The sequence below is a fragment of the Podarcis erhardii genome (assembly GCF_964252035.2).
Source record: "Podarcis erhardii genome assembly, chromosome: 17".
Lineage (NCBI taxonomy): Eukaryota > Metazoa > Chordata > Lepidosauria > Squamata > Lacertidae > Podarcis > Podarcis erhardii.
In genome coordinates, this window is record NC_138515.1 from 34,695,287 (window position 1) to 34,718,805 (window position 23,519).

A 23,519-nucleotide genomic window follows, 5' to 3' on the forward strand; every position below is an offset into this window, starting at 1 on the left:
TCGTGGAACGGATTCTTTTCGTCTTGCGAGGCACCACTGTAGATAGATACAAAGGGAATAAACAAGTGTCTGGATGGGTCCCTTCCAGGTTCACACTGAGAAGCTACTTTTGAGGAGAGCTGCCCATACAGTGGTACCTCGGGTTACATACGCTTCAGGTCACATACGCTTCAGGTTACAGACTCTGCTAACCCAGAAATAGTGCCTCAGGTTAAGAACTTTGCTTCAGGATAAGAACAGAAATTGTGCTCCAGCGGCGCAGCAGCAGCAGGAGGCCCCATTAGCTAAAGTGGTGCTTCAGGTTAAGAACAGTTTCAGGTTAAGAATGGACCTCCAGAACGAATTAAGTACTTAACCCGAGGTACCACTGTATACATCAGTGGAGAAATCCAAGATTTTAAAGTAACTGGGATTTATCGAATGTGTCCGCCAACAGCACACACATGCTCAGGGGCGGGGGGAGTTCTTACTGTTTCCAAATTCTTGGTGTGAAACATGCTTTAAAAATGGCCACTAATGCCAGTGCAAAATTCAAAGGAGATGCAATCCATGGTCCCCCAATTGCAAGGGCTGTTGCTAGAAGAGGGTGGCTCGTGATAGACCTGCAGTGTAGCTCACCCTGAATACTGCAGATCAGGCTACGGGTGGTTTGCAGCAATCCTGCAGTCTTGTCCAGATGTTATTAAACCCCTTATTGAAGTTTGGGCTGAAGCTGAAATAGTAATTTAAGGCTATGCTGCAGTGTTATCAATTGCCTTTCCCCCATGTGGCAGGTTAGGCTTGGAGAGCAGGAACCAAAAACCCTGCAGTATATATAGCAGTTCTCTACACTGTGTGTGTCTGTGTGTGTGTGTGTGTGTCTGTCTGTGTGTGTGTGTGTGTGTCTGTCTGTCTGTCTGTGTGTGTATACCGTATTTTTTGCTCTGTAAGACTCACTTTTTCCCTCCTAAAAAGTAAGGGGAAATGTGTGTGCGTCTTATGGAGTGAATGCAGGCTGCGCAGCTATCCCAGATGCCAGAACAGCAAGAGGGATTGCTGCTTTCACTGCGCAGCGATCCCTCTTGCTGTTCTGGCTTCTGAGATTCAGAATATTTTTTTTCTTGTTTTCCTCCTCCAAAAACTAGGTGCGTCTTGTGGTCTGGTGCGTCTTACAGAGCAAAAAATATGGTGTGTGGGTGGGTGGGTGGGTGTGGGTGTATCAGCTCTCTACACTATATTCATTCTTAATATGCTATGGCGTTTTGTTGTGAGGTCCTACTTCTATGTACTAATACCAAACTGATCCCTTGATGCTGGTCCATACGTAAGCAGAATGGTACCAACCACACACAAGGGGAAAGGTTTCAGCAGGTTCAGGGGAACCCAAATTTTGCTGAAGGACTGGAAAGAAGCCTTGGGGAAGCCCCTGCCAAGGAACCCAATGAAGACTCAGCAGCCATGAAATGCTGATTGGTTGTTGTGGGGTGGGGTGGGGGGATAAATAATAAGAATAGTGCTTATTAATGGTTGCTCTTTTTTCTCTTCTGAGAGAAGGACTAATAGGAGGGGGCATTATTCCTTTTGTTTGTTACTATGTTATGTATTTTTCTGTTTTTATATTGTAAACTGCCTTGTGACCCTCAGATGAAGGGTGGTATAGAAATTTATTAAATATAAACAAACAGGACAGCTTCCGCTAAATTCATGTAGTTTGTCTGCTTTGACTGCATAGTTATATTTATATCTCCCATTTCTCCCATCATGGATGTGATGGGTGTATGTAGAATTCCCTGGTGGTCTTTTATTCAGGCACTACCAGAACGATGCAGCCTCATTGATTTTAAGTTGTCAATTAGTTCTTCTTTTCCTTTCCTTTCCTTGTCAATTAGTTCTGAAGCACATCATTTATCACCTCTGTTTGAGAAGATTCACTGCTTCTGACCAGTGACTCAGGTGTGAGAATCTGTCCCAATATTTTCTGCAGTGAATTCACTTCATTTCTTTGTCCTCCTTCAGTAATAGTTCGGTTCCTTTGTCACTTAATGTTCCTTTTCGCTCTTGCTAGCCTCCTTCTGAGTTATTTTAAGAAAAGTTTATTATCTGTTCTTACCAGCTTTATAGCAACTTGCACAAATTCCTCCTGTGCCTTATCAGTTTATATTGGTTTTTCCAGAGTCTCTGCTTTTCTTTTTAAATTCCCATTTGGACAAGACTTCTGCATTTTTAAAGGAAGCATTCTGGCCTTTAAAAACAAGAGTTTCCCTAGTGGTGCTATTGAAACATGTTGGTATCGTCTTAGACTTGGCTATATAATCAACTCCTAAGATAATGTCTTAGACAACCTCTAGATTTTCTGAACATATTTTACCCTTTTGACTCCCCCTTTTAGTTTCCTTATTTTAAATCTCCTTGCATTTTTGAAATCTTATTTTTTGAAACTAATTATGATGATTTTAGACTTCCCTGGCAATTCTTTGAGCATGTTTCTCTTGAACTTGATAATGTCTCAGTCTGTTCAACTAAGAGATATAGCAGCAAATGTAACATTGCCATTTTATGGAACGGGTATGTAGGAAAAGCATTGGAATGTACAGTACATCTTCCCTTTTGTACCCTCCTGCTTCAGCTGAGGGTACCAGATGCCACGTAGCCTAATATCTAGAGATGTTTTCAGCTGGGTTTGCATGGTGAAGGGGAGGATAAGAGCAGCTGCATTGATGATGGATCAGAACACATTTGAATCCAGCATGTTTGTATCTTTTGAGCTATCTCAAAATGACTTGACTCCAAAGCTGAGCCCCTTAGATGTGGATGAAGGACTTTTGCACACCACAATAACACATGGACAACTTGTGACGCAGTTGTAACTTTGTTGCTTTCATATTAAGTGCAGCTTGGAGCTTTATGGAATTTTTAAAGTGTGTGATTTATTTCTGCCTCTGCTTTTTGGTTTTATATAATTCTTTGATAATACCTTCAATTTATATATAAATAAGGGTTGACTCTCACATTACCTGGTTACCTGTGGGCTGCAAGCCATGTGTAATCCTTAACCAGGTTTCTTGTGACCCTGATTCATGCTTCATGCAGAGATGGTATGGCATCAACTAAGTTTTACTCAGTGTAGAGCCATTTAAACAAATTAACGTGGCTGATTAATTTAACTGGGTCTACTCTGAGTAAAAGAGTACCACCCAGAGTGTGTGGGGGGGGGAGAGGAGTGGGGTGGCACAGAGAAAGGAAGCGGTATTTAGTCCTGAAAAGCTGCAAGCTCTGCCCTCCTCCCATGAGTCAAAAGCCCTTCGTTGGAAAAAGAGTCCGCATAGTGTTGCACACACTGTTGAGGTTGTTTAGGTCTACAGAAAGCAAACCATGTGGCTGATCTAAATGGGTGGTATGCTTTTTGTTCCTTGTAACCCACAGTTCACACACATACCTTGTGTGTTCCGTTCCCTTGATGCCACAAACTGTGTGTGTGTGTGTAAGGGTCGATGAATATTGCAACAGTGAGAATATTTAGCTCTCATTTGAAACTGGCGTCTGCTTCGCCTGGAAATGAAATTTCCCCCTTGCTGCCTGCAGAGCATGTTCCTTTGAGAATGGAATGATGCATTGCAGTGTGCATTGGGGCAGGCAGAGGTGGAGTCGAAAGAGATGATTGCCAGAAAGGCAAGATCTGCCTCCTTCCTTTGCAGCTGATTGACTACTCTCCGTGTCTGGGTCATTCTGCTCTGAGTGGTGGTAGGAGTGACTTACAAGAACCCTCTATAAATGAAATTCCTGATGTGGGAAAAGTCTAACACTGTTAATCTACCATCTTAATCACAATAACATGATCTCAGTTTAACTTAATTCCATTTACATGTCTCATGTTTGCTCATAACTGGATGTAAAAATAATTTCAACCAGGGTTATTAAATCAGTGGGACCAGAATTACTGGACTTAAGTGAATACACAAATTAGGGCAAATATGAGCTGAAATACTGTGCAGAATTTTTGCTGTCTTGTTTGTTATTTGGGGATAGGTTCTATACCAGTAGAGCAAAGACTTTCTCCTGAAGCCACGTGGACTTCAAGGGGAGTCAGAATTGACACTTAATCTGACATCTATATTCACTCTTACTCCTACAAAAGCTATAAAGTTGTTTATCTCCACTGCTTGCTACCGTCAAACGCTTGGAAGCACTTGCATAGGAACAAACAATTTTTCCAACCCCTTTTAGCAATTTAATCTGCCAGCAAGGACTATTCTTCAACAGCTGCCACTATTAGAGGTGATAGATTTAGATAGAAACCTAAAAAAGAAAGTGGTGGAAAGTGTGTGTAAAGTTAGTCTGGGAAAGCCTATTGTAAGAGAAAAACTTCTCTCTACCATACTGATTCAAATAAATGTTGCGGGAAGAATACTAAATTTTTGCTTCTTTGAGGTTACTCTGGCCAGGAATTAGGAAATCCCCTAAAAACACTGTTGGGGTACTAAAGGGGCCTTAATAAAGAGTTCTGCAGAAGAATTGACCCAAGTGCAGATCTTCTGCCTTTATCCCTGTATGCTTGACACTACACTTTGAGATTATATCTTCATCAGAATTATTATTTTAATCTGCTATTCGTCTTAGCCAAGTGAACTTGCTGAGCTAGGGGTAGAGTTACTCTCTTCATACCTGCCTTTAACATGTTATACCTCTTGTAGGGCTGGAAAGAAATCTATTGGTATTGCTAAAGTCAATAAAAAAATCAGTTGAACAAAAGAACAGAACAGAAAATGCTCCTTTGACCCATATTTTCTTTCTAATTACATTGCTGTTTAGAAATCATGACAACTTCAGGAAAAGAGAACTTCCGACTGAAGAGCTATAAAAACAAGTCTCTGAATCCTGATGAAATGCGCCGCCGGCGTGAGGAAGAGGGCCTCCAGCTACGGAAGCAGAAACGAGAGGAGCAGGTACGCTCCTCCATAGGCAATGAAAAGGAAAAATCCCATATTCAATTGCAGGATCTCTTGGCTTGGGTGTCACCCAACTTTGGATGGGCGGGGGAGGAGGGCATACCATTTTAGAGCGCGAAACAAAATTTTTGCAAATTTACTTTTGCAAATTTATTCAGTGAGGGGTCTTAAAAATACGTTTTTGTGTGTGAGGAATTCAAACCTGCTGTTATTTTTGTGATTGGACAACATTTAGCTTGATAAACCTACGTTTGAATAAAAAGCACATGTTTCCCTGGATAAAACATACCCTACTAAGCATACAGCATTACTTTATAATCATAAAACAACAATAGAAAGTAATGACATCAATTAATAATAAATTTAAACAACAAGTTTCATCAGGTCTTGCTTTGATTCATTCTTGGACACCAGCCACCAACCTGCTTCTGCCTCTGATGTAGCCATCAGGATTCTCATGTTTATCCACCCTGCCTCCTGCCTCTGTGCCTTGTTTCACACATTTCTGTGTAGACTGAGCATGGCAAGGCCACTGTGGAACCTGCATGGCCTCATTGGTGAACTGACTGACCTCTGCTGTAGTAAGACTATCCCAAAGGAGGCTGCCCTGTCAGACCAGTCTAGCAGCTCCAGCAGAGACGAAACACAGAGGCTGATGGAAGCTGTCTTCCTTGCATGTACATAAAGATCTCCCAGTGTGTCGTCATCTCCGCTCCTCAAGTCAGCGATATTTTGGGCGCCAGCTCTCCTTTGCTCACTATTATCTGAGCACAATAGTGTCTGCACTATCATTTCTCTGAATTCATACCATGCTGAACGCTGTGTGGTTGGCAAAACAGCATCCACTACAGCCTTATTTTGCAGCCTAACTCGCCACAGCTGAAACGAGAGTGTTTTACTTTGACGTTGTGTGATGTAGTGTGTCGGATTAGGACATGGGAGACCAGGAATTCACTGATCTGTGGCCCCACTTTATGATTTCTATATAGTGTTTAATAAATCATTATCTTTGGTTATATTCTCTCAATGTATAAACACTGTTAGTTGTAATTTCTCTACATATCTCTCTCCAGTTGTTTAAACGTAGAAATGTTGCTACAGCTGATGAAGAAGCGGAAGAGGAAGTTATGTCAGATGGCGGGTTCCATGAAACCCAAATGAATAACATGGAAATGACTTCTGTAAGTGGAGCAAAGACTTGACAACTCCATTCAGTTTGCTTTTCCTATAGTTTCTAAGGATTTCTAAGGCTGCAATCTCAAAACACACTTCTCTGGAAAGTGGTTCATCTACAATCACTTGGACATGCCTAACGTGTATATTTCGCAGCGGTTGCTGCACTCTACCACTGAAAGTGCCCTGTAAAAGACTTGTTAAGGTAGCAATATAGACTTTGTCCCTGCCTATGGGACTTAGCAGAGCAGTGGGGCCATTGCCACATACACAGCCTTGTTTCTCATGAGGGCCAGGGTAGAAAGTGAATCTTATGCAGGGTAGAAAGTGAATCTTGTGCAGTTTTCAGGCCCAGGTTGGGCAGCATGCCATCAGCTTAGGATCCAGTGTTTCAGGGCTCTCTCTTCACCCCTGTGGGCAGGGATCCTGCCAGTGTCCTCCTCTGGCCTATTTGGCAGGCAGAAGCAGGCGGTCAGCACTGGTGACTGTTGGGAGGCCAGCTTAGCCAGGAAAGTTGGGCTGGCAGTCACTTCCACTCATTCCAGCCCCCGGTCTGGAGTAAGGGGTGTTTGGATTGTTCAGCCCATCCAGTAACAAATGGTGCTATCTTAATTATATACCTCTTTTCCACTTCCTTCAAGCAGTTTGCAAACCAGTAGGTATGAAAAAAATTAATAATGATGCGAAAAGTCAGTCCTTAGGGCTTTTTAGTGCCAGCCAGACTCAGTTTCTTACCTTGCAATGTGAATGCATAGATACCTTTGATAAATTTGGAACTGGGCTAGGTATATGACATAATTAGGGATTACAAAGGTGGTTTTTGTTAAATAGCTGATGTGGGGGGGGGTCAAATCAGGACCATGCCATGGGGGGAGCTGCTTTAACCTTTTGCCCCTTCCACGCTATCTCCCGCTCCTGTTTTCAGTGGTAGTTTTGAGAAGGAACTTTTCTGGCTGTATTTTAAACAGGAAAGTGTATTTTAGATACTCTTACTCCCTTCTGCATTTGCACTTGGAGTTGCCTTCTTTATAGTAACACATTGAGAAGTATTTGCCCTTAAATTTGAGGCAAAAGTAACAATATTTTTCCTTTGTCATTGCAGAGTGCAGTGATCACATCTGATATGACTGAGATGATTTTCTCCAATAGTCCAGAGCAGCAGCTCTCAGCCACCCAGAAATTCCGAAAACTTCTCTCAAAAGGTGAGTGCTAGAGGTAGTTATGAAACTACAACCCCATAGTCGCCTTTGACAGGACTTAACCGTCCAGAGGTCCTTTACCTAATCTTGTCATTAAACTTTGGGACCTGTGGCTTTGGAACACTTAAGTGGGGCGGCAGTTCTTATGGGACAGGTCCTAGGGTATCAGTTAAATTAATAAAACAATAAATGGCTGTTACCTGTTTCTAAATGGGAAATGTCACATTGCAGGCATGAAAGACCCCCAAGTATAAGAATGGAGGGTGTAGAAGATTGCATGTAAAGTAATAAACTGAATGCCTTGGACAACTGATATTATCTGTTTCTTGTGTAAACACATAGCTTCACTTAAAAGGGTGGAAAAACCTACTCTGGTATCTTTGTGCTTTCAATAGAACCGAATCCTCCTATAGATGAGGTCATCAGTACACCAGGAGTAGTGCCCAGGTTTGTAGAGTTCCTCAAACGGAAAGAAAACTGCACTTTACAGGTATGTATGTTCTGTTCCTCAATTTTATAGAATAGACTTTGATAATTAAAGTAAAAAAAAGAGGTGGGATTTTCTTAAGTAAAGGCCTGTGGGCTCTTGCAATAAATGCTGTCTATCCTAAAGGACTCATTCGATTTAACCTTGGGAATTAATTAGAAAATATCCGTGAAATTCCATCAAGATTGAGGAGAAGATGGCCTGCTATAGACTTATCTTCAGCCTTTATAGGTCAGAGTGCCAGCAGTGCCGCCTTCCATGATATTTTTGACCATAAGAAGGTCAAGAAAGTCAATTCACTCCTTCTCCCAACCCCTGGTTTTCCATTTTTCTTTTCCGGTGGACACTCCTGGGGCTCCTGCAGGCCACTGAGCATCCCCTGCCCTCACTGGGCTGTTTTTTGTTTGTTTTTAAGGGGGGGTTGCTCTCTTTGGGCTCCAGTTGTCTCAGAGTTGACCATTGGAGTGAACAAGTGGGATTAATACCATCTGCTCAGGGACCTGTTTCCTCTGTGCAAGACTTTTTGCTCCCCCCGGAAAAAAATTTAACATTCTTTGGCTACTGGGCATACTTTGCCTTCATTGGGTTGTTATGCAGTGTTTTTTTTGCCCTAGGTTTGTATTTTTTAAAAGAGCTTTTTGTACGTCTGTGAATTTCAGGAGTTTCCCAGTCTGTGCTAATACCTCCCTCTCGTTTCTTAGTGGATCCAGTTTGGCCCATTTCTGTTGGCATTCTCTACCTTGAGGTCACAGTTAGAGGGAGTGGTGATGATATTACAAATGGCTGAGAGTGACTTGCCTAAGGCTTAAACAGTGAGCTCATGAAAGAGGCAAGAATCAAATTCCAGGTCTCTCTTAGCCATCATTTTACATCAGTTTGAGTTGCCTTTATAAAATGTGCCCAGTGAAAGTGTCTTCAAGGTTAGCTGTCGTGTGTTTTTTTGCATTTAGTTAACATTTTTTTAAAAAAAAGTACAGGGAAAAAATATATTTTTTTATGTTGAAGCAATTTGGGATATGATCCCTTCAAATTATGTCCCAACAAAGCTCTTCAGTTTGTAATATCAGGAGAGAAATAGGTACACATTTGACTCTGCTGTTACCTATACACCCTCTATTAAGAACATAGGCCACTAGTCCAGCATTCTGTTCTCACAGTAGCCTTCCTGTAAGAGGCATACACTTTTCTTCTGCACACACTTTTTAATGAATGCTAATTGCAGCATATCTGTCTGATAATGCAATATTATTTGCAGAATTGTGTATTACATAGAAAGCAGATGAGCAGGATGTTAGTGGGAGAAAAGCTGATTAAAGTGTCTGCTAGATTATTATTATTTATTTATTTATTTATTTATTTATTTATTTATACCCCGCCCTCCCCAGCCAAGGCCAGGCTCAAAGCGGCTTACAAGCAATAATAAAAACAAGTTGAATGATTACAACTTAAAACAAAATTAAAATACAACATTAAAATAATGAAACATTAAAATATTAAAATGTAGCCTCATCACAGGAGGAGAAGGAAAAGAAAAAAGAAGGGAGGGAATCAAATTGGCTCCAAGCCAAAGGCCAGGCAGAACAACTCTGTCTTACAGGCCCTGCGGAAAGAAATCAGATCCTGCAGGGCCCTGGTTTCATGAGGCAGAGCATTCCACCAGGCCGGAGCCAGAGTTGAAAAGGCCCTGGCTCTGGTTGAAGCTAATCTAACTTCCTTAGGGCCTGGGACCACTAGGGTGTTGCTATTTATGGACCTTGAGGCTCTCCGTGGGGCATACCGGGAGAGGCGGTTCCGTAGGTACGAGGGTCCTAGGCCGTGAAGGGCTTTAAAGGTCAAAAGCAGCACCTTAAATCTGACCCTGTACTCCACCGGGAGCCAGTGCAGCTGGAAAAGCACTGGGTGAATATGCTCCATGGCTGGAGTTTCTGGGACAGTTTCAAGGGCAGCCCCGCGTAGAGCGAATTACAGTAGTCAAGCCTGGAGGTGACAGTCGCATGGATCACCGTGGCCAGGTGGCTTGTGCTTGTTGCCACCTCTGACCAAGTGCCTGGCATGGCAACTACCCCACGTTGGTGAAGATTTCTGGTTCAAGCATCATGTCGTAGACAAACAGCTGCTGAAGAATGGCTTCCTCTCTCTCCTGTTCCAGTTTGAAGCTGCCTGGGTGCTGACTAACATTGCCTCCGGAAATTCCCTTCAGACTCGGATTGTGATCCAAGCAGGAGCTGTTCCTATCTTCATAGAGCTACTCAGCTCAGAATTTGAAGATGTGCAAGAACAGGTTAGTGTCTCAAAAGGCAAGATAGCATAGAGGCTGCTGCGTATAGCACACGCCACTGAGTTTCCTCCTATTGCTAGTTTCAAGTTTTCCAGCTGCTGATGTTCATCTGGTTTAAAAAGATGGCAAACAAAAGTCTTAACTTGCGAGATGCGGAACCTTTGGCCCATGGACTTAATCCGGCCAACAGGGATGGGTTCTTTTCATCCTCTTCACAAAATGCTGGGTGCATTCTGAGTTTTTCCACGTGCACTGCAATCAGGAAGAAAATTGCTTGCCACTTTCCAGCTGATCTGCTGAGCGTGTGTGTTTGCGTGCTCATCCTTCTGATCACAGCACAGCAGGAGGGGAGGTGTAAACCTCTCCGCCTAGAGCAGCATCTTGGGGGATTCAGATCAGCCCTCCTGGCTCCTCAGCTGATCAGCATGGATCAGGGGAGGCGTGTGGAAGGCCTGGGTTTTCATCCCTGTGGAGCATGCTGAGTGGAGAGGTTTTAAGTATTGCTGAATAGCGTTCTGTGATTGGGGTTAAAATAATGCCTCTACCCCTTAACTGATTTGCATGGATCCCAAGGGAAGGGGGAGCTGAGCAGAAGGCAGTGTGTTGGTATTATGTGTTTCTGGGTGTAATTTTGGTGGGTGCACACTTCTGATTCTAGTATATAAACTGTTTAAATACATAAATAAGGGGAAACAGTAACGCTTTAGAACCTCAATGATTCCTATTGCCTCATGTCCAAACAACTCGGCTTATCTAGCAAGCTGTGACTTGGCTCAATACTGATAGGTGGGAGCAGTCAGCCTGGCTCATTTCACAGAATTCATTTAGAACAGGGTTCCCCAAACTTTGGTCTCCAGCTGTTGTTGGACTATCCCTAGCTAGCAGGACCAGTGGTCCAGGATGATGGGAATTGTAGTCCAGCAACAGCTGGAGAACCACGTTTGGGAAACCCTGGTTTAGAAGGATAGCTGCACATTTCGCTTCAAAGCTTGCTTTCTAGGAGGGCAAGAGATTTGCCTGTTTGAAGAAGCGAAACTTAGGGTCTGGGCCCCCTTCACAGGCGCAAGGTTGGCAACCCTCAAGTTAAGAGGTGTTTGCCACCACCATTCTTACTTGCTTTTCCATATGAAGAAGCAAAGGTAAAGGTACCCCTGCCCGTACGGGCCAGTCGTGTCCGACTCTAGGGTTGTGCGCTCATCTTACTCTAGAGGCTGGGAGCCAGCACTGTCTGCAGACACTTCCGGGTCACGTGGCCAGCGTGACGAAGCTGCTCTGGCAAACCGGCACCAGAGCAGCACACGGAAACACCGTTTACCTTCCCGCTATAAAGCGGTACCTATTTATCTACTTGCACTTAAGGGTGCTTTCGAACTGCTAGGTGGGCAGGAGCTGGGACCGAACGACGGGAGCTCACCCCGCCACGGGGATTTGAACCACCAACCATGCGATTGGCAAGTCCTAGGCGCTGAGGTTTTACCCACAGCGCCACCCGCGTCCCCCATATGAAGAAGTAGTAGTAACAATAACAATAATTTTATTATTTATACCCCACCCATCTGGATGGGTTTCCCCAGCCACTCTGGGTGGCTTCCAGTAGAACATAAAAAACATAATAAAACATCAAACTTTAAAAACTTCTCAATAAAGGGTTGCCTTCAGATGCCTTCAAAAAAATTGTAGTTCTTTATCTCCTTGACATCTGATGGGAGGGTGTTTCACAGGTAGGGCGCTACCACCGAGAAGGCTCTCTTCCTGGTTCCCCATAACTTCACTTCTTGCAGTGAGGGAACCTCCAGAAGACCCTCGCAGGTGGACCTCAGTGTCCGGGCTGAATGATGGGGGGGGGGTGGAGATACTCATTGAGGTCCTTCAGGTATACTGGGCTGAGATGAAAGCTTTCTTATTTGCCCATATTCTTTTAAGTCTCTTTGAGTATTTTATATTGTTTTGTTGATCAGCTGGCATTTTCTGAAGTGAGAGAAGTACTGAAGACTGGTCTTTAGATATTTTAAATAGAATAAAATATATGAATATGATGTTAAGACAATTATTGGTGCTGAGATACAGGACAAGGGAGGGTTGCACTCTCAGAAAAGTTGATCTAACAGTTTTCTGTCTTCTTTCTCAGGCTGTTTGGGCCCTTGGCAATATTGCAGGGGACAGTACTATGTGTAGAGATTACGTGCTGGACTGCAACATCTTACCCCCTCTATTGCAGTAAGTTTTCTAGATGGTGTTCAGGTTTATTTGCCAGCAGTGCCCAATAGAATAACCCTGACTGAAGTGAGTGAGTGAGTGAGTGAGTGTGCGCGCGCATGTGCTCATGCAGATGAGCACTGCAGTATTAGCACAAAAGAATTTGGTGTAATGTGCAAACTATTAGAGACACTTATTGTCTGACGCTACCTAGATAACTTTGTAGTTGATATTTATTGCTTTAATGGATGCATAGAGAGGAGAAAATATTTCATCATTTGGCCAGCCCTACGAGCAAAAGGTAAGCTTAGGCTGGAATCCTAATTCCACTATCATAGGACTAAGCCCAACTGAATTTTAGGGACTTACTTCTGAGTAAACATAGGATTGTGCGCATAAGGGGTGTTCCTATACTTGCATTTCTTACACCGACCTCCATATCTTCCCTCATTAGCAGCAAGTTTTACTCTCCCCCCCCCCCCCCGCCACGTCATTCTGTGAAAGCATGACATTTCCTCCTGAACTTCTTGGAAATAAAAAATACAGTAGTACCTCGGTTTTTTAACATAATCCGTTCCGGAAGACCGTTTGAGTTCCAAAACGTTCGAAAACTGAAAACAGAAATCTCAGTACGGAAAACTCAATACGGAAGCTGCGTTTCCAGTTCGACTTTCGAGGCACGTTCGAAAACTGAAGCATTTTCTTCTGGGGTTTACAGCACTCAAATTCCAAAACATTTGTCAGCGGAGACATTCAAAAACCGAGGTACCACTGTAACTATGGGAATTTAACAGGGTTTTCTTTTATAAACATGATTTCAAGTTAGAAAGCAGATACTCGGTAGTTTGTGTTCAGTGTCCTCTTCTTCTCGTAAGCTTTCTGTTGCAATACTTTTTTCTTTTTCTTTCTTTTCTTTTTTGTATTTTCAGATTGCTTTCCAAACAGAATCGTCTCACCATGACTCGGAATGCTGTGTGGGCACTCTCTAATCTTTGCAGAGGAAAGAATCCTCCCCCAGACTTTGCTAAGGTAGGAAATAAAGTCTGAAAAGCGTTGCCTTTTGTGGATAAGAAAAGGAGTTCATAACATTCCTTTCTGGAGCAGCCTTCTTAAATATCTGGAGGCTTTTAAGGAAACAAAGTTCTCATCTCGTTTAAAAAAAAAATTGTTTGCTGTCATGTATGCTTCCAAATGGGGTGATGGGAGTTGTAGTCCAACAACAGCTGGGGGACCAAGTTTGAGAAACACTGGTTTAGGTCCTTTGTTGAAAAAGACAGGCATGCTTATTCCATTGATTTTTCACCCCTCTCGTTTCTTTGTAGGTCTCCCCCTGTCTGAGTGTGCTGTCATGGCTGCTCTTCGTCAACGACACAGATGTCCTAGCGGATGCATGCTGGGCACTCTCATACTTGTCTGATGGACCCAATGATAAAATCCAGGCTGTGATTGATGCAGGAGTATGTAGGAGACTTGTGGAACTCCTGATGTAAGGACTTTAGATCAAGCAAATTTATTTAATCAAGCAAGTCTATTAAATGTTGTCCTTTTACTTGCCGTCATGTCAGGTTGGCCTTAGCTTTTATTTCTTGCTGAAAGTGCAGGTGTGAATACATTATTTGGTGCCCAAGGCCACCTGTTTTGAACCACATTGCATGAACAGTGGTTATTATGTCCATATTACTTAAAGAAACAAAGGAATAAATAGAACACAGTGTGCCTTGCATCCTGGCATCAAGACACAACAGTTGAAGATGTGACTATGAAACAAATAACATTTGACTCTGTTAAACTGAAGCCTTTCTTTTTTCCCTTTTTTTAGGCATAACGACTACAAAGTGGTATCTCCTGCTTTGCGAGCAGTTGGGAACATTGTTACAGGGGATGATATACAGACCCAGGTATAAACACTGCTCACTGCAACAACATTTACTGATTCCAGTTTTCACAGTAACTGAATAGAAGTAAATCTCTTTCTTTCAGTCCTCAGCCTTAAGAGGCTTCATAGAGTTGAACATGTATTGTGGGTTATATCCAATGAAAATGTTGCACAAGCAGAACAGCTTCTGCTCATATAATGGGACTTTTCCTTCCTCTCCACCCTCTGTGCACCCCACACATTCCCCTCCAAATCTTTTCTGGGGGTTCTCCCTGTCAGCATCACCCTTGAGCCAGTGCCACCGACTGGACTCATCCACTTCAGCCACTCTCTGGGCCAGGCGAGCTGGGGTAGCATTTCCAGAGACCACCTTCTGTCCAGGAACAGGTCAAAGTGCTGTGGACTCACAACTCAAGAGTTGTGAGCACCAGATTCACTTCCGAAGACAGTCGTTGCACAGCAGAGCATAAACCACTCGGAGAACAGCTCTGTAGAATAACTACTTCTCTTCTATCTACAACTATCATACAAACTATATACAGAGCTAAATGAAGAAGCTGAACTGCACTGAGTGTCTGCAGCTGCTCTTAGCAGCAACCTTATCTATACAGAGATAACACTCTCTCTCTCTAACACTCAGTCTCTCTCTTTGATGTGAGGCTGGAGCGGAATAAGTAGTGAGCAGAAACCGCCCCCCTCCTCTCTGGAGAATCAGCAGAGAACATCAGCAGATTCTTGGAATGGGAGGGGTGAAATCTCCTCACTTCCAACACTCTGGAGCAGGTATGGGGGTTGGAGGAGGAGAAGTTCTATTGTGCAAATAGAACTCTTTCTGCCCATGCAATGACTTCATTGGATTCAACCCTTTCCCCCCCTTAAACCTCCTTGAGGTTTTGTGCCTTGAAATCTTGTGTTCAGAAAGCTACATTGGCCTTATTCCTGGTGTCCTTGGCCTGCGCTCTCCTTGAAATACTCATGCCTGTGCTTGCTAGCTCCAACTCTCTAGGATACGGCTAAATTAAGACATACATAATTGCTCGTGGCATTCTTTAGTATCATACTTCTCAAAATGTTTGAAGTCAGAGCCAACTATATGCTAACTCCACTTTTTTGAGCCTGACCTTCCTCTACAACAGAAAACGTGAGCATATCAATATAGTGAGTAAGCCGATGATGATGGTTCTAATAGGTAAAGGTAAAGGGACCCCTGACCATTAGGTCTAGTCGTGACCGACTCGGGGGTTGCGGCGCTCATCTCGCTTTAGTGGCCGAGGGAGCCGGCGTACAGCTTCCGGGTCATGCAGCCAGCATGACTAAGCCACTTCTGGCGAACCAGAGCAGTGCAAGGAAATGCCATTTACCTTCCCGCCGGAGTGGTACCTATTGGTCTACTTGCACTTTGACGTGCTTTCGAACTGCTAGGTTGGCAGGAGCAGGGACCGAGCAACGGGAGCTCACCCCGTAATGGGGATTCGAACCACCGACCTTCTGATCAGCAAGCCCTAGGCTCTGTGGTTTAACCCACAGCGCCACCCATGTATAAATAGGCACTATGTAGCCGAATAGCAATTCAGCATAACAGGAAGGGAAGGAGTCTGTCTCTTCAGCGATGCTCCCAGTGATAGTGTGCTGTTCACCTAGTTGTGGCAGGGAGACTTTCTTTCTGGAATCTGCTCAGGAAAAGTGCTAGGACGTACAGTTTGAGAAACACTGTTTGAGCTTGTTGGCTATAGGGTATCTGTGCATATCCTTTTCACTGATTTTTTGTTAGTGCCTAGGAACCTAGCACTATTTGTGCAACTCAGCTTTCTTATTTCAGTTCAGCATCTTGGAGTTTTCAAGTCAAGTTCTGAGCATGCACCCTTGCTCAGTGTTAGATTGTAAAGCTGTCTTTTGAGCATGGTGGTCTCTAATATTTTGAGTAGACTTTCTTTGTATCTCTTGCACCTGCATTTGTAAACACATCTTTGTAATGTTCACCAGAATCCTTTCTTCCTCTCCTTTGCTTACAGTTCTTGTCAGTTGTGCACCTGCTGTACAGTGGCAAAACCCACCCTTTGTATCCTTAATGGGCTCCAAGAGCAAGTCTTGTGAGACTTGTTAAATAAAGTCTAATGATAAACAACCCCTCCTTGCTTTTCTTTGGCAAAGTCTGCCACTTCATTGCAGGAGAAATTTAAGCTTTCAAAATAATATTTTCCATTCTTTCACATTTACTTTCTTGCTCACCTTATATTTACAGGGTTAGAGTGTGAGACATCTAGGCTCATTGGTTAGATTCGTTAATATGAAAATGCCTACCTATGCAGTCTTTAACATTATTAATACTTACATAACTTAGAATATCTGCCTCCTCATCAATGACAGCTTACTTTCCACTAAATCTGAGACGAGAAAGGTATTAAGTGCACCTGTCTTCTCCGTCAAGTTCTTCAAACTCTCATGCCCTGCTCAGTATTTTCTCTTGACATTGACAGTGCTTTCTGTGCATGGAAGTACCTTTATGTTGACTTTTCTGCCTCTTTCGTTCTTTCCCCACTTTTCTTCCCACTTGATTTTATCTTCAGGCAGACTACTGCTATCTTATTCTCCCCTTTACTTCCTTGAGCTTTCTGCTTTTTCTCAGCATATTCTTTTGATTTTAGATAAGGAAAAAATCTCTTTATTATGCCTTACTCATGTTTCCTTAAGGTAAGTGTGCATGGAATTTTTAGATCCATCTTTTGGATGCAGTCAAAAATCAATCTCTTTCTTTCCCTTTCCCAGGTAATATTGAATTGTTCGGCTCTGCAGAGTTTACTACACTTGCTTAGCAGTCCTAAAGAATCAATCAAAAAGGAAGCATGTTGGACAATATCAAACATCACAGCTGGAAACAGAGCGCAGATTCAGGTAATGAAGTTGGTTGGCTCAGAGGTTCGCTTGCCAGCACAAAATCAGATTCTTAGATCTATTGCTCTCCATGCAGACTTTGGCAGAATATTACACGCTCTTGCTTGTATCTTGTTTGGTATTTTCAGCAGACTTTTATAAATTCAAGATCAGAACTGGGAAATGTCAGGAGAACAACTCTAATTTTAACTCTACTCCTCCCCCCCACAAAATATTAGACCAGTTGGAGATGGATGCTCAATACTGTTGAATACAAAACAAAACAAGCAAACGAAAACCACTGGTGAATCCAGCTTTCCATGATTAGAGTAACCCTTTCTGCTGGACTCAAGCTGGTTATTTGGTCTAAACAACAACGAACAAACCTATGGTCACGTAAAGCATCCTCAATAAACACACGAGACGTAACTGGCTGTGTTCTCAGATAAATTTAGCAGGGGATCAAATACTTTCCCCCTCGCTGTAGCACTCTGTGTCACATTACTGTGTTGAAGCAAATAATCCCGATTTTTTTAATCTGCTATTAAGACCTTGTTTATTTTTCAGACTGTCATAGATGCCAACATTTTCCCAGCTCTGATAAGTATATTGCAAACTGCCGAGTTTCGGACAAGAAAAGAAGCGGCTTGGGCTATTACTAATGCAACATCTGGTGGCTCTGCTGAGCAGATCAAGTAAGTGCCAGCAAGGTTTCCAAACAAAGACCTTCATGGTGGAAGGGTTGTGCTGAGAGCTGGTGCTGCAAAGTTTCTCTTTTCTCCTGCACTCCTCATCCCCCTTGACCAAAAGATGCCTGCTCTGTTCACACATGTTTTCTCATATCTCTGTCAGGAGGGGGGGACCTCTGGTCAGCATAGCTAATAGCCAGAGTTTATGCAATGGTAAACTCCAGCAATATCTGGAGATTTCCCCACTCCAGTCTGCACTATTTTGGTCAGCCTCTTCTAAGGCTTCACTTTCTAGAAGAACTGCCCAGATTCTTCATATCACTGAGTGTTATGCACTGGACATGGGTGAGCGGAACACTGTTCCTCTCTCTCGAGAACACTTTGTGCTTTTGAGGGTGCCTGCGGGACGCAGGTGGCGCTGTGGGTTAAACCACAGAGCCTAGGACTTGCCAATCAGAAGGTCAGCGGTTTGAATCCCCGCGACGGGGTGAGCTCCTGTTGCTCGGTCCCTGCTTCTGCCAACCTAGCAGTTCAAAAGCACGTCAAAGTGCAAGTAGATAAATAGGTATCACTCCGGCGGGAAGGTAAACAGCGTTTCCGTGCGCTGCTCTGGTTCGCCAGAAGTGGCTTAGTCCTGCTGGCCACATGACCCAGAAGCTGTACGCCGTTTCCCTCGGCCAGTAAAGTGAGATGAGTGCCACAACCCCAGAGGTGGTCACAACTGGACCTAATGGTCAGGGGTCCCTTTACCTTTACCTTTAACCAAGATGCCAGAAGTGGTGCTGCCACTTTGCCAAACCGAATCCTCTAGTTGTCTTGATTCCCAATCCATTGTGGTTTTCAGGTACCTGGTAGAACTTGGCTGCATCAAACCACTCTGTGACCTCCTTACGGTAATGGACTCGAAGATTGTGCAGGTGGCTCTTAATGGGCTGGAAAACATCCTGAGACTGGGCGAGCAAGAAGCCAGGCGAAGTGGAACTGGCATTAACCCATACTGTGCACTCATTGAGGAAGCCTACGGTAAGGGGATTTGCTGGTGGGTGACATCCATAATAGACTATCCAGCTTTTGCCTCGTTTCTCATGGTTCATTATGACCTCAAAGTAAATGGAAGACTTTCCAAGCAAAACTGTACTCTTTCAGTGTCTGGGGGGGAGGACCTCCTGTACATTTTCTGGCCCATAATTTTCTTTCTAGTAATCTTCCTTTGTAACAACTTCTGATACTTCCTCAGTTGCCTTTAATTTTCCAGTTCAAGTAGCATTTAGGAACATAAGAATAGTCTGCTGGATCCGGCCAGTTGTCCATCTTGTCTACAAGAGGACTCCCCCCTCTCATGGTTTCCAACGGTGGAGGAAATAACCATTGATAGCCGTCTCCTCCATGAATTTGTCTAATCGTCTTCCAAAATCATCCAGATTGTTGGCTATCACTTCCTCCTGAGGAAGCAAGTTCCATAGTTTGACTGTACACTGCATGAAGAAGTACTTTCTTATATTTGTCCTAAATCTTCCAGCATGCACTTTCATGGGATGTTCATGAATTCTAGAGTTACAAGGGGGGTGGGGACTTCTCTATGTACTTTCTGCATGCCATGCATAATTTTATAGGCTTCTATCAGGTCTTTTCTCTAAAAAGTCCCAAATGCTGCGACCATTCTTCATATGGGAGCATCTCCACCGCCTTGGTCATTTTGGTGCCTTTTTCGGAACCTTTTCCAACTTGGTTCATTTCTGCAGAAAATGCTGGATACAAAGATAATGGCAGTGCCTCTTTTCAAAATAAAAGCAGAATTTTGGAAATACCTCTTCATATTTGTGGTTGCTTACAGTCTGCAGCACAGCTGGTGCTGTGGTCTAAACCACTGAACCTCTTGGGCTTGCCGATCAGAAGGTCGGTGGTTCGAATCCCCGCGACGGGGTGAGCTCCCATTGCTCTGTCCCAGTTCGAAAGCACCTCAAAGTGCAAGTAGATAAATAGGGAAGGTTTCTGTGCGCTCTGGTTTCCGTCACAGTGTGCCATTGCGCCAGAAGCGGTTTAGTCATGCTGGCCACATGACCCAGAAAGCTGTGAGATGAGCGCTGCAACCTCATAGACACCTTTGACTGGACTGTCCAGGGGTCCTTTACAAATGCCAAAATATAAATATAACCAAAATCTTGCAGTTAGGCTGCAGGCTTAGCTGCTGCACTGGGAAGGACATAAAGATCCTCTTAAGTGCATTTTTGTGGATTACAGCACTTGAGGGTTTTGCAGAGCATTTTAATATTTCTCTACCACATCATTACCTAAGCAGCACCTGCAAAGTAATGAAGAGGCAGTTGTGGGATGGGATAGCTCCAGTAGCAATGGACACTTCTGCCTTTAGAATCTTTGTGGGGTCTCAATGGAGTCTCCTGGTTTTTAATTGATGCTGCAGTTCAGATAGCCTGGTCTGTGTATCTCGCTCCGTCTTTGCCCCACCCCCTTCTCAGCAACATGTACATATAGGGAACCTGTGGCCATCCAGATGTTTGGGGACTCTAGCTACTGTCAGCCCCAACCAGCATGGCAAATGATATGGGGTGATGGGGAATCCACCAATATCTGGAGGTTCTCCATCGTTGACAAAGATGAAGCAGTTCAGGTATACCTTCATGTTCAGGAACTGAGGGGCTCTGTATATTTTTCTTGCAGGCCTGGATAAGATTGAATTCCTCCAGAGTCACGAGAACCAAGAAATCTACCAGAAAGCCTTTGATCTGATTGAGCACTACTTTGGGACAGAGGAGGAAGACAGCAGCATCGCCCCCCAAGTCGATCTTGGCCAGCAGCAGTACATCTTCCAGCAGTGCGAGGCTCCCATGGAAGGTTTCCAGCTGTGAGGCGCTCCTGTGCACTGCGTTGCACTTGCCCATCCAGCCCTATTGTAGAGCTCTGAGTTGCCCACAGAGTGGTCCTGTTTTCCATAAACCTGTGTGAGCTCATTTGCTTGCTTTGCACACACGCTTCCTTACAAACACAACTGGGAAACATTTGGCTCTTTGTTGTAGGACGCCACTTCGGTAAGGGCTTACCCTAGCTGCTGTGCCCATCTCTCCAGAGCTTGGGCACTTCTGCAAAGATGTCAGTTTTCCCCAATGAAGTACACACTAAAGTGGTGTAATCCTAGATTCTAAAACAAGGGTGGAGTTTCCTTTGTGTGTCTGTGTGCGTGTTGCAGTGTTCTTGCTATCGACAAAGAGGATTCGAGGGACTCTTCCTTTCCAGGTACTCTGAGTGCCGGTCTCATTTGAGGCTCATGCAGAATTTGGAATGGTGGTGGTTCTGTGTGTGGCAGCTTAGGCTTCTGTTAATATATATATATGTATGTATACTATATACATACATATATGATACACAGAGATACAGGAAGGAGCTCTCTGTTCCCTGCACTTACAGCTGCCAGTGAATAAGCTGCTCCAGGTTCTTGGAACAATGAACAGTTGACAGCAGGCAGGATTCCTATGCTGCCATTTCGACCGCATGGGGTTTGTTCTCTTCTGTCTGCATGAGGAACGGAGCCCATCTCTCTGTACCTCCCGTGGGGCAGCCAGGGCTCTTTTGAAGATGTCCGAAATCACGTCAGGGATAGAGGAACTGTTCCTGTCCATCTACCACAGCATCAATTGGCTCCCTCTACATTCAGACTGAAATCTCTTTCAAGTTTCGAAAGTGGTCCTCATTAACATGGTTCCTGCTGAAAAATCCACGCTTGAGTTTTTGTAAACGTCTTGGTTGAACAGGGCTGTCTGTAAATCACATTCTGTTGTAAATTCTCGACATGCTAAAATATTGAAGCAAAGAAGATAACGGGCTCCCTGGGCCACCTCTGCTTACGTGGACTGTAGCTTCTAAGTCAGGCCAGAAAGGGACACCTGGATTCTATAAACTTCACTTAAAGGCACATAGAACGCTCTTATGACTAATGAAACCTAAGTTCTGAAATCATCTGCCTAATATTCTTGACTGACACCGCTTATTTAATCCTTAGTACAGCTGACCTCTGGCCAAACGCCATCAGCTTCCTGCAACAACCAGGGGTGTCGTCGTGCCGTCTCCGTGTGTCTGTAGAATGCTCTCTTGACTAGACCAAGATGGTGGCTCTCCGATACGCTCGGACCGAAGACATTGGATATGAACGCCAATTGTTTTGAACCTCTTCACCTAGTCCAAGGCCAGCCGACTCCGACAGCATAGTCTTAATTTAACTTGGCATCAGCCATTATCAGCAGTGTTGTTCACTCTCTTGTGAATGCATGGATCTTGCGGGAGGCTTGCACCCTGACCTTGAGTCAGTCTGACTTTCCAGGACTTGACCTTCCATTACAAACATTGTGAATACATAATAAATTCTGTTGTCAGAATTGTTTGACAAGATTCTTCATGTTATAATTAACGGAAGAAAACTGACATCGCCTGCAAGGAAATATACTTTGTCAACCTATTAGGAGGTATGGTCTCATCAGTGTTCTTCTGTGTGACTGACCCTTCTCCTGAAGACTTTGTATCTATGTCTGTGCTTTTAGGATGGGAGCTCTCGCAGCTGCCAGTTCTGTCCATTCTTCATCAGCCTCCACCCTCTTAAGTTAACTTCCTTTAGTTTTGTGCTGCTCTGTGAAGAAGCATCTCTAGGTTTCCATTTCAACTTCAGTTGTTTGTAACTTTAAAATTAGGGCTGGGCTGAGATGGGGGGCGGGCATGTGTTTTGCAATAAACTTATTTCCCATTTTGGTTCTTGTTCCGGGGGAATTTAAAACCAGGCAAAAAAAGTAGGCCCCCTACTATGAGAGAAGGAATCTCTGGCCTCTCTCTGATTCGGCATAGTGGGATCATCATGTACCCAAATCCAGCAGCATTGACTGGATTGATGTTTAAAGGGGGGGGGCACCAAAACCGCAGATGGGAGAAAGAATCCACAATGAACAGGAAGCAAACAATGTACAAGACAGGTAAGCAAGGTGTGAGAAGAGTAGTTTCACGGGGTGTATTGTGGGCAAAAAATGAAGTACAGTCTGGTTGGTTTGTTCTTTAAATTAGGTGGCTAATCTTTATAACAACCTCAATGTTGCCTTTATATCCCATAGTAAACCATGTTTCTTTAAGGGTGGTAGCAGCACTGATGAATAGCAATCTTGTTTCAGCTTTCAGATTTTTTTTGTGGCTGAGTTTTTTAAAGTGTAAATTACTGATGACATGCCATTTCTATAAGATTTGTTTCAAATCATGTACTTTAATTGATAGTTTTTCGGGGGGCAGCAAGCTGCATATTTTCTAAGCCAATTTCAGTGAAGGGTGCATGTGGTACAGAAATGTCTCACATGCACAAACACGGACAGTGTGTATATGTGTGTGCTTACCTAGAGTATATATGCACAGGCACACTCCTCCAATGTGTGTGTGCTAATGTGTATGTATATATGTATATTTACACACATCCTATATCTTTCTCACACCGAAAGTTTTTCTCCCAAGCTAGTGAGAACGTGGTGCATTGGTGTTCCTGCTAGGAAATAATGAATTCTCTCTTCAAAGGAGTGAATTAAACCATAAATACATAGAAGTGAAACGGAGTGCTGTCTTTTTCTTTCATTTTTAAAAGTAGGGCTAATGTGGTGCTTCTTTCTGTTAGCTGGTGTGGTGATGAGAAGATCCTGTACAATCCAAAGTTGAGAGACAGCAGGTCAACTCTGTGAGATGGAGGTGGCTGCGTAAAAGTTCTGGACAATGAGTTGAAGCCTCGAACCACACTTCCTAAACCTTTGAAGGCTTGCACTAACACATAAATATTATTTCAGTGCTGA

At 43.7% G+C, this 23,519-nt stretch overlaps 1 protein-coding gene across 1 annotated transcript in view; it reads left to right on the forward strand.

Annotated features, from left to right (window-relative positions):
• The window catches only part of KPNA1 (karyopherin subunit alpha 1), a 33,713-nt gene extending 10,429 nt beyond the window's left edge, over positions 1-23,284 (forward strand). Inside the window, exons 2-14 of the mRNA XM_081845240.1 lie at positions 4,789-4,922; positions 5,999-6,106; positions 7,201-7,300; positions 7,693-7,787; positions 9,934-10,065; positions 12,191-12,279; positions 13,188-13,287; positions 13,581-13,744; positions 14,078-14,156; positions 16,901-17,026; positions 17,573-17,700; positions 18,539-18,717; positions 20,374-23,284. Of these exons, the coding sequence (XP_081701366.1) occupies positions 4,794-4,922; positions 5,999-6,106; positions 7,201-7,300; positions 7,693-7,787; positions 9,934-10,065; positions 12,191-12,279; positions 13,188-13,287; positions 13,581-13,744; positions 14,078-14,156; positions 16,901-17,026; positions 17,573-17,700; positions 18,539-18,717; positions 20,374-20,561 (1,617 nt within the window). The 5' untranslated portion in view covers positions 4,789-4,793 and the 3' untranslated portion in view covers positions 20,562-23,284. The remainder of the gene's footprint in view (positions 1-4,788; positions 4,923-5,998; positions 6,107-7,200; positions 7,301-7,692; positions 7,788-9,933; positions 10,066-12,190; positions 12,280-13,187; positions 13,288-13,580; positions 13,745-14,077; positions 14,157-16,900; positions 17,027-17,572; positions 17,701-18,538; positions 18,718-20,373) is intronic.
• Positions 23,285-23,519: the final 235 nt, after the last annotated feature.